This window comes from Cottoperca gobio, chromosome 4 (assembly GCF_900634415.1).
Source record: "Cottoperca gobio chromosome 4, fCotGob3.1, whole genome shotgun sequence".
Taxonomy (NCBI): Eukaryota; Metazoa; Chordata; class Actinopteri; order Perciformes; family Bovichtidae; genus Cottoperca; species Cottoperca gobio.
The window spans coordinates 27,786,629-27,798,397 of record NC_041358.1 but is presented as its reverse complement, the minus strand read 5'-3'; the positions used below and the strand labels follow the sequence as shown (position 1 = coordinate 27,798,397).

Below are 11,769 nucleotides of genomic sequence, written 5' to 3'. Positions count from 1 at the left end.
TTTCAAAGCTAAAAGCAATCTCAAGGCTCTAAAATATATTAGAATATATATAATATATATAAATTAGAATATCATATATATATTATATTAGAATATAATAAACACAATATTCTCTATATATTATATAAGAATATATGATATTACAATAGCATATATAAATAAAAATATATATTCCAATATATTCAAATATAATATATAGAGAATATCATAAAATATATATAAATAAAAAAAGGTTAGAATGTTTTTAAAGTTTTTCTGCCGTCCCTCTTTTCTTTATATTTTCATCCCAACAAACAAACAAACATCGACAGTGTTCGATATGAAACAGACGACTCGTATCTTCAGAGTTTAGATAAAAAGTGATTTAATCTGTTTTTTGTTTTTTCGTCTTTGTGACACAAACAATGTACGGCTCAGAATCGGGCACACACTTTGAATCAAAATATACATCAGATACAAAACCAGCAATCAGCTCTCAGACACGTAACTGTGGTATAAAACACGTATGTACAGTTCAACACCCCGTCGCCCTCCACCTCCACTTCTGTCTCACCTGACACTGAGGTCTGTGATGCATTCAAAGCACCTGGGAAAAGAAACCATCCAACTGTAAATGTGTCCCGATGTGCGTCAGTCATGAACGTTTCCAAACTCTGGACTTTGTCATCATGTCTTTTATTGTCCAACATAAACAAAATAAACAAAACCTTTTATTTACATCCAGCAGGAGCGTTTTCATTGGTCCACTGGGTGAAAACAGCAGCTCACATCATTACTTTATGACTCAGGTGTTTGATTAAAGCTCCTCCACACTGACAATCGTACATACAGACTCCAACACGGGGAACGTAACAGGCAGCCATTTTAGGTGTTTCCACAACTTTATAACCCCCAACCCATATCGTATCCGCCACATGTGCGATGTCGCATTCGGGCTATTATAGGAAATAATGTGTTAAATGTATGATTTTGTAATGTTAGAAAATAATTGAGTTTTTTTCCTTGTAATTTTACAAGAAAAACAACATTTATCAAGTTTTCTTTCTCAGAACATCATCTCCTTCACCGGCTGCGTCATCAAATTTGTATTTGTTTTTTGCTGAATCACGTCAGGTCATGTCTGGCACCAGTTGACTCAGAGTGCAGTGAAGTTGATCAGCAAATAAATAAATATATGCCTGCAGAGAAAAGTCATAGTCACTCACTACATTAAAAATAAAATTGGTGCTTAAAGTAGATATATACACACAGCGAGGCGTCTGTGTGAGGAGTCTCGTCTCAGCGAGACCTTTACATGCACAGCGACGCTCCCCCAGTCATGCAGATAATCTGAATTAGGTCTTATTCTGAATGTAGCATGTGCAGATATTATTCAGGTTTCAGTTTTATTCCTTTGTGACTGTATAAAAACAGACGAGCCGACAGTTTGCACGGCTGGGTCGGCGCTACATGACCAGAATAAAGGAGGGAGAAACCGACTTCTAAACATCAAAGACTCGGGCGGCGACAGGTATCTCAACGCCGACATTTTCAAGAAGGAATAAGATGGAGACCGAAGTCTTTTAGCTAATCGGAGGATGTAGACAGAAATATTAAGTTTAGTAACAGCTACATGAACATTATTTTGTGCGCGTTATCGTCAGTGATTCACTCGTCTGGGACACAGTGTGTTGGAGATTTTAAAGAACTGATGTGTGATGGACCAGAGTCGACGTCCTCGGAGTCTCTGGAACGATTCAGGACTTTTGTTCCGTAGGGCGCCGACACAGCGAGCGTTTAAAAACTCAACACCCAAACCTCCCAGGTGTCTTGAATGCATCACGACTCAAGAGGAAACCTTCAGTTCAGACGGGGACGCTTCATCGTGTTGATGGTCAGGTGGACGTCTGAGCAGCTGGAATGTCAACGTAATAATATTAAAGACACACAGATACACCAAACCAGCACCTTCTGGTTTCAGAACATTAGTGACGGCTGCGGGGCTTCTTCTCCGTCAAACTTTCATCTCGGAGTAAAGAGGAATTAATACCTGATGTCCCGACTCAGCGCTGCGTTGAAGGCACTCCACGTTACATCTGGGTTTGCGAGACTGAACGCCGGTGGGCTGAATCCAGTGAAGCGGTCGAGAAATTAATAAAAACATTCCCACAGGAAAACACCATCGAAGCCTAAACCAGTTCATAATCTTCCATTTCTTTTTTTATGTCCTTAAAACCAGAAACCTGAGGCAGGCGAATTTGTTTGCATCTAAAAGGCTGTTTTTGGTTTCAGCTGTAGTGGATCACAAACTTATAAATAAAACCGTTCAGAGAGGCAACGCGAGAGACGAGACAAGCGAACGTCGTGACTCGAACACGACGGAAACAAAACATTCGTCAGATTGTAAAAAGGCAGCAGAAGAACCGCCGAGCCAGCAAAAACCAAACGAGTAAAAGTTCAGGAATGATTAAAATATTGCTACAATATTTGATTTGAATAAAACGTGATTGCATACATGGAAATAAAGAAGTCAAAGAGGAATAGAGAAAAAAAGAGAATCTAAAAAGGTCTAGAGACCAGCAAACCCGCTAAAACAGAATCCGTTCACATGTTTGACGCTACAGTAACCAGCAGTACAAAACACTAACAAAGGAAAACACCAAGAAAATACACTTAAAATAAGGATATATCTGTAATACATCAACAGTAAACCTTTATCAACTGTAAACCTGCTCTTTGCCAATTTACAGAGGCATGATGGGAGATTTTTTTAGTTTTTTTTTTACATGTCAAAGTCGAGGTCATTCTGATAAGGCACAGGAATCATTGGAAGGCCAAACGAGGCCTTTCTCTTAACGAGGCCTTTCTCTTAACGAGGCCTCTCTCTTTCTTAACGAGGCCTCTCTCTTTCTTAACGAGGCCTCTCTCTTAACGAGGCCTCTCTCTTAACGAGGCCTCTCTCTTAACGAGGCCTTTCTCTTTCTTAACGAGGCGCAGACTAAGATCTGACAGCTTGAGGGTGAATTCATGACGTCCCAAACGTTGTCAAAGCAGATACTTTAAAAAGACAGAAGCGTTTCTTCCGAAGGGGAAACTTCAAAGGATGGGATTAGGACCACAGTAGGAAAACTTGGAATCTGAGATTTAAGAAAGAATTCTGAGTTCATTAAAATCGGGATTTGAAGAATTTAAATCAGCGTTCCCGAGAAATAAACTCACAAGGTCGACTTTAAATCCTTAATTATGGGATTAAAGTCAAAAGGCAAGAGTGGCTAAAAGGTAACAAGGACACAAATACACGAACGGGATTAGAGTCCAGTCCTGACTATAATCGGAACATTGCGGTTCATTCCTGACAAACTCAGAATACAAACTTTATTCCCCGATTTTTAAGATTAAATCCAGAATTCTGACTTCCTCCAAAACTCTAATATTTCTTAAACTGACCCTAATCCTCTTTGAAGGCAAATAACCTAAAAACAAATGAGTTAAAAAAAATAATTTAACATCACACCAGACTTCACGGTGGTTTCTGCAGACGTGCGTTGGAATGATCGGAGTGTAGTGGACACCGTCGAGTCAACGGTTCAGACGGCGACGTCTCGGGCTCAGATGGAGGACTTGGAGAAGGAGACCCGCAGGTGGTGGTTTTCTCCCAGGTCGTGGTTGTGGAACTCGATGAGGGACTCGATGGCCTCCTCCACCGAGCCCATCTGGATCAGAGCCATCTTGTGGTCCTTCCTGACAGAGAAACCAGAAGGAGTGTTTAGACCGATGGAGCGCTGCAGCGATGACGAGCCGCGTCGAGCTGGACGACTCGTCTGCATAAAGTTGAGACTTTATTATGACTTGTATTAAAAAGGTGCCTTCAGGCTCCATTCAGTAAAAACGTGTATCAGGCGAAGGAAAAGTATAACGTTATAATGTGGTGCGTTCAAATGTAATCTTGTAAAATGCAGTTTTGGCGAGAAACTTATTAAATTTCACAGATGTTTGAAGATGTTTTCACAGTAATATTAAACAGATATATTAAATATTAAACAGATATTAGAGGGAATTGTGACATTATGAAAAACGTTATAAAACGTAATAAAAAAGAAGAGTATGGGATTTATTATTTAGATTTGTTATCGTGGTATCCAACGGTATCCAGAGCTAGAGATGAGGGCTTTGTGTAGGAATCAGGGTAAAGGGCTTCATGCTAAAGGAAGAATTTGCCAAGGCAAGCACAACGACAGGGACATTGTCCAGGTCTCGAGAGAAAGAGGGTTTCACGGACGTGGGCTTCAGGGCGGGACAACCACAGGAACTTAACAGACAGGAAGCAGGTGACTCACTGGAAGAACTTGAAGGCCTTCACCATGGCTCCTGAGGTGGAGAACAGCATCTTGAGGTCGTCCTCCACCACAGACGGGCTGCAAACACAAAAGTAACGTCAGCATTAAAAGGACCGTCGCAGGTGGTTTCAGTCTGGCGTCCCCGGGTGTCGAGGCTCCTGCAGTTGGAGGACTTACGGGATGTTGGAGAGGTGTAAGGTGGCAGAAGGTGGGAAGATGTTAGAGTAGTTTTTGGAGCCGGGCTTCTTGAAGCGGTGCAGAGGGGAGTTGCTGTAGTCTTTGGTCAGGCCCTGGTCCTCGTGACCTTCACGGGGAAGCTGAACACTGGTGTGTTTGGACGGCGTGATGCGCAGAGGCTTCCCGTGCAGCTGCTGCCCGCTCAGGTGGCTCATGGCTGAAGACCAGAGAAGGAAGAACGCTGCTCAAGTTTCTGACTGAACAAGTGTTTATTTCATTTCTTCTGTTCCTCTAACACGTGAGCATATTTAGTGACGGAACAGAGATGCTGAGATGTGGTCAAGATTCTCTGACTGAAAGAAAAGGCAACAGGATTCTCTCCCATCATGCAACACTGCACGGATACGGATATTTCATTTAAAAACATTCAGTGCAAACAACCTTTGTTTTACTAAATATCTGCGTCCACACTAGAACCAGCAGCGATGCGTCAAATACCAGAGAAGATTCTGATCTTACTAAACTAAAACAGTCGTAGCGATACATTAAAATCTCAGTTTTATTGACCTGAAACTCTAAAAAATATAAAAATATAGATAAAAATATTAGTAAAATAATCTTTATATGTAGACAAACATTTTTAATTCCTTAATTCTTCTTCTTTTGGGGCCAAAATGTAAATATATTTGGCGTCTGAATTATATGTTTTTATTTAGGAAAGAAGAAGAAGAAGAAGAGCTGACGCATCATTGTACATTTTAAATGACAGAACCAGAAGTCCAGATGATGCACGTTACCTAGCTGAGCCTGTGTGCAGTCCGACATCTGAACCAGAGCGTTCTCCTTCTTGTTGAACAGAATCTTCACTCTCATCACGTCTCCATAAACACCTTAACAGCCAGAAACAAACGCAAAGAGGTTCAATTCTCCTTAAACAGGAAGTGCTGCAAACAGAATCCACAGAACGCCGAATGAACCTGCCAACGCACTGACCCCGAGACTAACGCTCAAATTTAACTTTAACGTAATTAACTGGACGTTAAACCTGCGGAGCAGCGACAGCGTCTTCAAAGTGGGAATGAACGCTAACAGACTTGTGCGTTTCATTTAATAAAAGGCTTTCTGGATGTTAAAACACAGGAAATGCAGTGAGGAAATTAAGAGTCAGAAGATTACAGCGTGTAGGAGCTCTGGATTGTGCGAGTGTTGAGGAGCAGCTGATTCAGCACCGAGACATGCAAACTGAAGGAAACCCGGCATGCAAACTCACAAACTCAGATTGCACTGAAATAAGATGAAACGCACAATAAACGCAGCGCCGATACAAAAATAAAATCACCAAGGAGACCGGAAAACACTTGTGTGATCGCCGCTTCCCTCTCGACGCTGGAGGGTTAGTTTGTAGTTTATCCAACATAAAAACGGTTTTAGATTATGGTCACTAAGAGAGCAGCAGAGACCAACCTGAAGCAGCAGAAGATCTGAAGTGTGGATTAAATATGAAACTATTTCACATGCTGGAGATAATTCACAACTATGCAGTCGAGCTTCAGTTACTGATCTGCAGTTACTGATCTGCAGTCACTCATCTGCAGTTACTGATCTGCAGTCACTGATCTGCAGTCACTGATCTGCAGTCACTGATCTGCAGTCACTGATCTGCAGTCACTCATCTGCATCTGCAGTTACTGATCTGCAGTACTGATCTGCAGTCACTGATCTGCAGTCACTCATCTGCAGTCACTGATCTGCAGTCACTCATCTGCAGTCACTCATCTGCAGTCACTCATCTGCAGTCACTGATCTGCAGTCACTCATCTGCAGTCACTCAATCTGCAGTCACTCATCTGCAGTCACTGATCTGCAGTCACTGATCTGCAGTCACTCATCTGCAGTCACTCATCTGCAGTCACTCATCTGCAGTCACTCATCTGCAGTCACTGATCTGCAGTCACTGATCTGCAGTCACTGATCTGCAGTCACTGATCTGCAGTTACTCATCTGCAGTTACTATCTGCAGTCACTGATCTGCAGTCACTGATCTGCAGTCACTGATCTGCAGTCACTGATCTGCAGTACTCATCTGCAGTCACTGATCTGCAGTCACTGATCTGCAGTCACTGATCTGCAGTCACTGATCTGCAGTCACTGATCTGCAGTCACTGATCTGCAGTCACTGATCTGCAGTCACTGATCTGCAGTTACTGATCTGCAGTCACTGATCTGCAGTCACTGATCTGCAGTCACTGATCTGCAGTCACTGATCTGCAGTCACTGATCTGCAGTCACTGATCTGCAGTCACTGATCTGCAGTCACTCATCTGCAGTCACTCATCTGCAGTCACTGATCTGCAGTCACTGATCTGCAGTCACTGATCTGCAGTCACTGATCTGCAGTCACTGATCTGCAGTTACTGATCTTCAGTACGAGTCTAAATGGAAGCGGGAGATCGGAGCGACCTCTGAATCAGCGCCGATGGAAATGAGAAGCTTCCTGAATGTTTTGCACATCAGGTTCGAGATAATCTGCAAACGAAAGTGCGACTCACCACCAACATAACTCGTCATGTGGATCATTAATTCTGTTTTTATTGCACTTTGCTTTTAAAAATCGATAAACCAACTTCCCTCTCAGGAAAGAGTAAAAACATTTTTGCAATATTTCAAGATAAAAATAAATAAATAAAGTTTAGTATTTTTTTTATGTGCATAAAAACAGGTGGATGGAAAAACAGAGTGCAAAAAATAAATTAAATTAAATAAGAGCGGCTTGATATAAAAGATTCAGAGCTCCGTGAATGAATCAACCTGGAACTGGATCCAGAACAGAACCAGAACCTGGAAATCTATTTATTCATGTATTTAAATAAAGAACTAAATTCACATCGGGTTATCTTTTCCATTATTCAATGTTGATATTATTTCCTATACATTCTGTAACAAAGTGTCACACAGCTGAAACTCTTATTAACAAGATCTAAAACCTACGAGGGAGAATAAAACTCCGTTTGTCTGTGTGTGTTGTACTTCCTGATGCACAATTATCCATTATTCATAAACTACAAAGTATAATTTGATGATCTTTTGTGGTTCCGACTTCAATCTTATAATCTCTCGTTCGTTCTCTCTCCTAAATTTACCGCTTTAATTTCAGAGTTTTTAATCTCTTAGAATATTGAAGTATTTCTCCTCATAAGATTGTGAGGTGTTCAATAATCTTGGGGAAAGAAGTTCTCCGCACATCAGCCCCCTCTTTAACATCGTCGTTAGAACCTCTGAAGAGCAGCTGCAAATATTGTGAATGAACCCAAAGGAACACGCAGACACTCATTTCTGTTTTCATTAAAACAAATGAAAAGGAGGAAACAACAAACAAACAGGTTACTGATCATTTCAAAATAAGAAGCTCGTGACAACATACCGAAGAGAATAAAGAGGCAGTGGGGCGTAACTCTCTTTAAAGACAGCAGAGAAGGCAGCGGAGGGACAGGACAGGTAAAGGTGGGAGGGCAGGACAGGTGGAGGGTCCGAGGCGTTTCCAGGGCAACAAATTTAAATAAGGGGAGAAAAACAAAAAGACAAGTGAGGGGTCAATCAGAAGGTTAATTACCTTTGGAGAGGAGGGGGTCAGATAATAACATCAATACGACTGGACAGGTGTGTGTGTGTGTGTGTGTGTGTGTGTGTGTGTGTGTGTGTGTGTGTGAGGGTTTAATGGCAGACAAAAGGGTAAAAACACCAGTGAGGAAAACACTTGTGACATCAGAGACTCAAACAGCCAATCACAGAGCCCGATGGGGCAGAACAGGAACATGTTCTTGTGACATCACAGGGCGAAAAGCGCATTAATTGGAAATTCAAATACTGTTTTGAAGTGTGTGTGTGTGTGTGTGTGTGTGTGTGTGTGTGTGTGTGTGTGTGTGTGTGTGTGCAGATTTATCTTGGATAATGTCTTATTTTCAGATCAATCTCATTTTTGGAAAGTTTTACATTCATAAAGTAAAAACTGTTTTTTTTTCAGGAAAGATATGGAGCTATATGTTATAATAATAATTTCAGCGATCACAACAGAGACTGTTAATCTTTTTACTTTTGTTACTTTTATGTTTATTTGATGTTTATATATTTGTACCTATGCATCAGCCTAATTTGAAGTATTAACAGTTTATTTGTACGATTGTATTCTTAACGGGGTTATACTTTTATTCTGGTAGAATTATTATACGTTTGACTTTAGAATCTCAGAAGATTATATTTTGTTCCCCTAAACTGAGAAACATCACACACACACATTAATGTTTCCCCTGGGAGTAAACATCTCAAGTAACATCAGCAGCTGTTTGTACTCACAGCTGGAAACATTTGAAAACTAATTGTGGAGAAAGTTTAGAAACGCAACACGTGCACGAGAAGAAGACGGCAGATCGTCTTTAAACTCACCTCGGGGTTGAGGTTGCTGACCAGCAGGACAGACACTCCAGCGGACATGTGGGGGAAGCCCAGCCTGCCTCCGGGGAGCGACAGGGAGGCCAGGGCTCCACCCTGCATAGTGGGGACCAGGCCAGGGTAGTGGGAGGTCACTGGAGGGGGGGGGGGGAGGGGGGGAGACGTCAGACTGAGACACGGGGTTTCATTCTTACACATGTAAACTGTGATAAATGATGCAATCTTTTCTTTTATGCTTTTTCTTTGCAAGAACGATGATTTATATGTAACAGGATGCATCTTCATCTTCATCTTCATCATAATAAACTGGTGAACGTGGTGCAGAAACAATATTCCAGCTGCACCAGGACACACCTGCAGTCACCTGTGTGACTGTGTGTGGGGGCATCGACAGGTGAGACTCACTTGCAGGTTGGAGGGTGAAGGCGGGGGGGAAGCCGTGAGCCGCGCCACCATACGGACCGGCTGAGATGATACCTGGTGCTGCAGAGAAGAAACGACACAGGTCAGAAGATCAGGATATAATTACTGCCTCTATTAGAAACTGTGTGTGTGCGTGTGTGTGTGTGTGTCTCTCAGTGTGTGTGTGTGTGTGTCTCACTGAAGGCTGTGGCCATGGCTGGGTGCTCCATGGTGGGCTGGCTGTCTCCGGTGGGCAGGTCCGGTCGGGTGAAGTCGCGGCTCTTCTCGTTGTTGTATTTGACGTTGAGGGTGGTGAGTTTGGAGAAGCTGATCCTCAGAGTGCAGCAGCCGTTATAGATGTTCTGTCCGTCCAGAGACTGCAACACACACACACACACACACACACACACACGCAGCGCAACACCTCAATTAATTACCCAGAGTTCACAGGGAGTCTGTGTGTGTGTGTGTGTGTGTATGAATGTGTGTAAGTGTGTGTATGAATGCGTGTGTATGAATGCGTGTGTGTGTGTATGAATGTGTGTGTGTGTGTATGAATGTGTGTGTGTGTATGAATGTGTGTTTGTGTGTATGCGTGTGTATGAATGTATGTATGAATGTGTGTGTGTGTGTGTGTGTATGAATGTGTGTGTATGTTTGTGTGTTTGTGTGTATGAATGTGTGTGTATGTTTGTGTGTGTGTGTGTGTATGAATGTGTGTGTATGTTTGTGCGTTTGTGTGTATGAATGTGTGTGTATGTTTGTGCGTTTGTGTGTATGAATGTGTGTGTATGTGTATGTTTGTGTGTGTGTGTGTATGCGTGTGTATGAATGTGTGTGTATGTTTGTGCGTTTGTGTGTATGAATGTGTGTGTATGTGTATGTTTGTGTGTGTGTGTGTATGCGTGTGTATGAATGTGTGTGTATGTGTGTGTTTGTGTGTGTATGAATGTGTGTGTGTGTGTGTATGAATGTGTGTGTATGTTTGTGTGTGTGTATGAATGTGTGTGTATGTTAGTGTGTGTGTGTGTGTATGAATGTGTGTGTATGTTTGTGTATGAATGTGTGTGTATGAATGTGTGTGTATGTTTGTGTGTGTATGTGTATGAATGTGTGTGTGTGTATGAATGTGTGTGTAGGAATGTGTGTGTATGAATGTGTGTGTATGAGTGTGTGTGTGTGTGTATGAGTGTGTGTATGAATGTGTGTATGAATGTGTGTGTGTGTGTATGAATGTGTGTGTGTGTGTGTGTGTGTATGAATGTGTGTGTGTGTATGAATGTGTGTGTGTGTATGAATGTGTGTGTGGGGAAGATAAATACATATCTTACAGAACTAAGTGGTAATAAACGGAGGAATGAAAGATAGAGGGATGATAGTTAGAAGTGTGTGTCGCTGTATGGAGGTACGAGCATGTATTTCTCACTGGGACCAGCAGCATGCGATGCTCACCAGTTTAGCTGACTGGGCGGACGCTCCGTCGACGTACTGCAGCAGCGCCTGGAACTGACTGTTCTTAGTGAAGACGATGATCCTCAGCACCGTGCCGAACTTTGAGAAGATCTGAGGGACAGACGGGTTTTATATGAATGAAGGAGGAAGTAAAGGCATAATAAGTAACAATATGCTCGTGTTGTTGTTGTTGTGTTCACCTGGCAGAGGGCGTCCAGGGTGACGGGGTAGATCAGGTTCTCCACCACCACCCTCAGCACGGTGCTTGGAGCCGGCAAAGCCGCGTCCACATGGGACGTAGTGAGGGCCCGAAGAGCTGCCTGGGCCCTCTGAGAGAGCAGGGAGGCAGGATCAACACATGCTAACAGAGGCTAACAGTAGCTGGAGGCCAACAGTAAAGAGTGAGGGGTACCTCCTGGTTGGGGGAGTTGTCGGTCTTCAGCTCCTTGTGGTTGGAGAACTGGATGTAGACCGGATGGTGTCGGATGATGGGCACCAATGTGGAGTAATAACCCACCATGTTCTGAGCCGCTTCCTCCGAGTTCATCTCTAAGAAGGCCTGAAGGGAGACACGGAGGACAGGTGAGCACGAGAGGCTCCTCCAACACCGCGCGGCTGTCCCCGACCTCCCCGACCAGAATACATTTGTACATGTAGTAAAACATCAATGTTTGCGACACTAGTTCCTCATGTTACCTAGTTACCTGGTTTTTGGCTTTGAGCATCAGCAGGTTGGTGACGTCTCCGAAGGGCAGACCGAGGCTGATGACCTCGGCCTCACTGATGTCAGTGGGGAGCTTTCGGATGTGGATGACCCTGGACGGCACGCCGGGACCTCTTATGTCACCTTTGAACTTCTTACTGTCGTTGCCATTTGCTACAGAGGACGAGAAGCAACGGCAGAGAGTCAAGAGCAATGTGTCCATTCATTTTAGCTAATTATATAGTTTTCTATTTTTATTTAATTATTTTAACT

The 11,769-nt window shown here is 42.8% G+C and overlaps 1 protein-coding gene across 9 annotated transcripts in view; it reads right to left on the bottom strand.

The window, feature by feature from the left end:
- Positions 1-340: 340 nt before the first annotated feature.
- Positions 341-11,769, bottom strand: part of ptbp1b (polypyrimidine tract binding protein 1b) — a 21,609-nt gene continuing 10,180 nt past the window's right edge. For 4 of the 9 annotated variants that reach the window (XM_029429158.1, XM_029429162.1, XM_029429159.1 and 1 more), the window contains 12 exons: positions 11,498-11,670; positions 11,206-11,352; positions 10,994-11,122; positions 10,794-10,904; positions 9,541-9,718; positions 9,345-9,422; positions 8,934-9,073; positions 7,915-7,969; positions 5,291-5,383; positions 4,494-4,710; positions 4,317-4,394; positions 341-3,720 (listed from right to left, as the gene is read on the bottom strand). In XM_029429158.1, coding sequence (XP_029285018.1) covers positions 3,588-3,720; positions 4,317-4,394; positions 4,494-4,710; positions 5,291-5,383; positions 7,915-7,969; positions 8,934-9,073; positions 9,345-9,422; positions 9,541-9,718; positions 10,794-10,904; positions 10,994-11,122; positions 11,206-11,352; positions 11,498-11,670 — 1,532 coding nt within the window. In that variant the 3' untranslated portion in view covers positions 341-3,587. The remainder of the gene's footprint in view (positions 3,721-4,316; positions 4,395-4,493; positions 4,711-5,290; positions 5,384-7,914; positions 7,970-8,933; positions 9,074-9,344; positions 9,423-9,540; positions 9,719-10,793; positions 10,905-10,993; positions 11,123-11,205; positions 11,353-11,497; positions 11,671-11,769) is intronic. The other 5 variants (XM_029429161.1, XM_029429160.1, XR_003832110.1 and 2 more) reach the window with 4 other exon arrangements.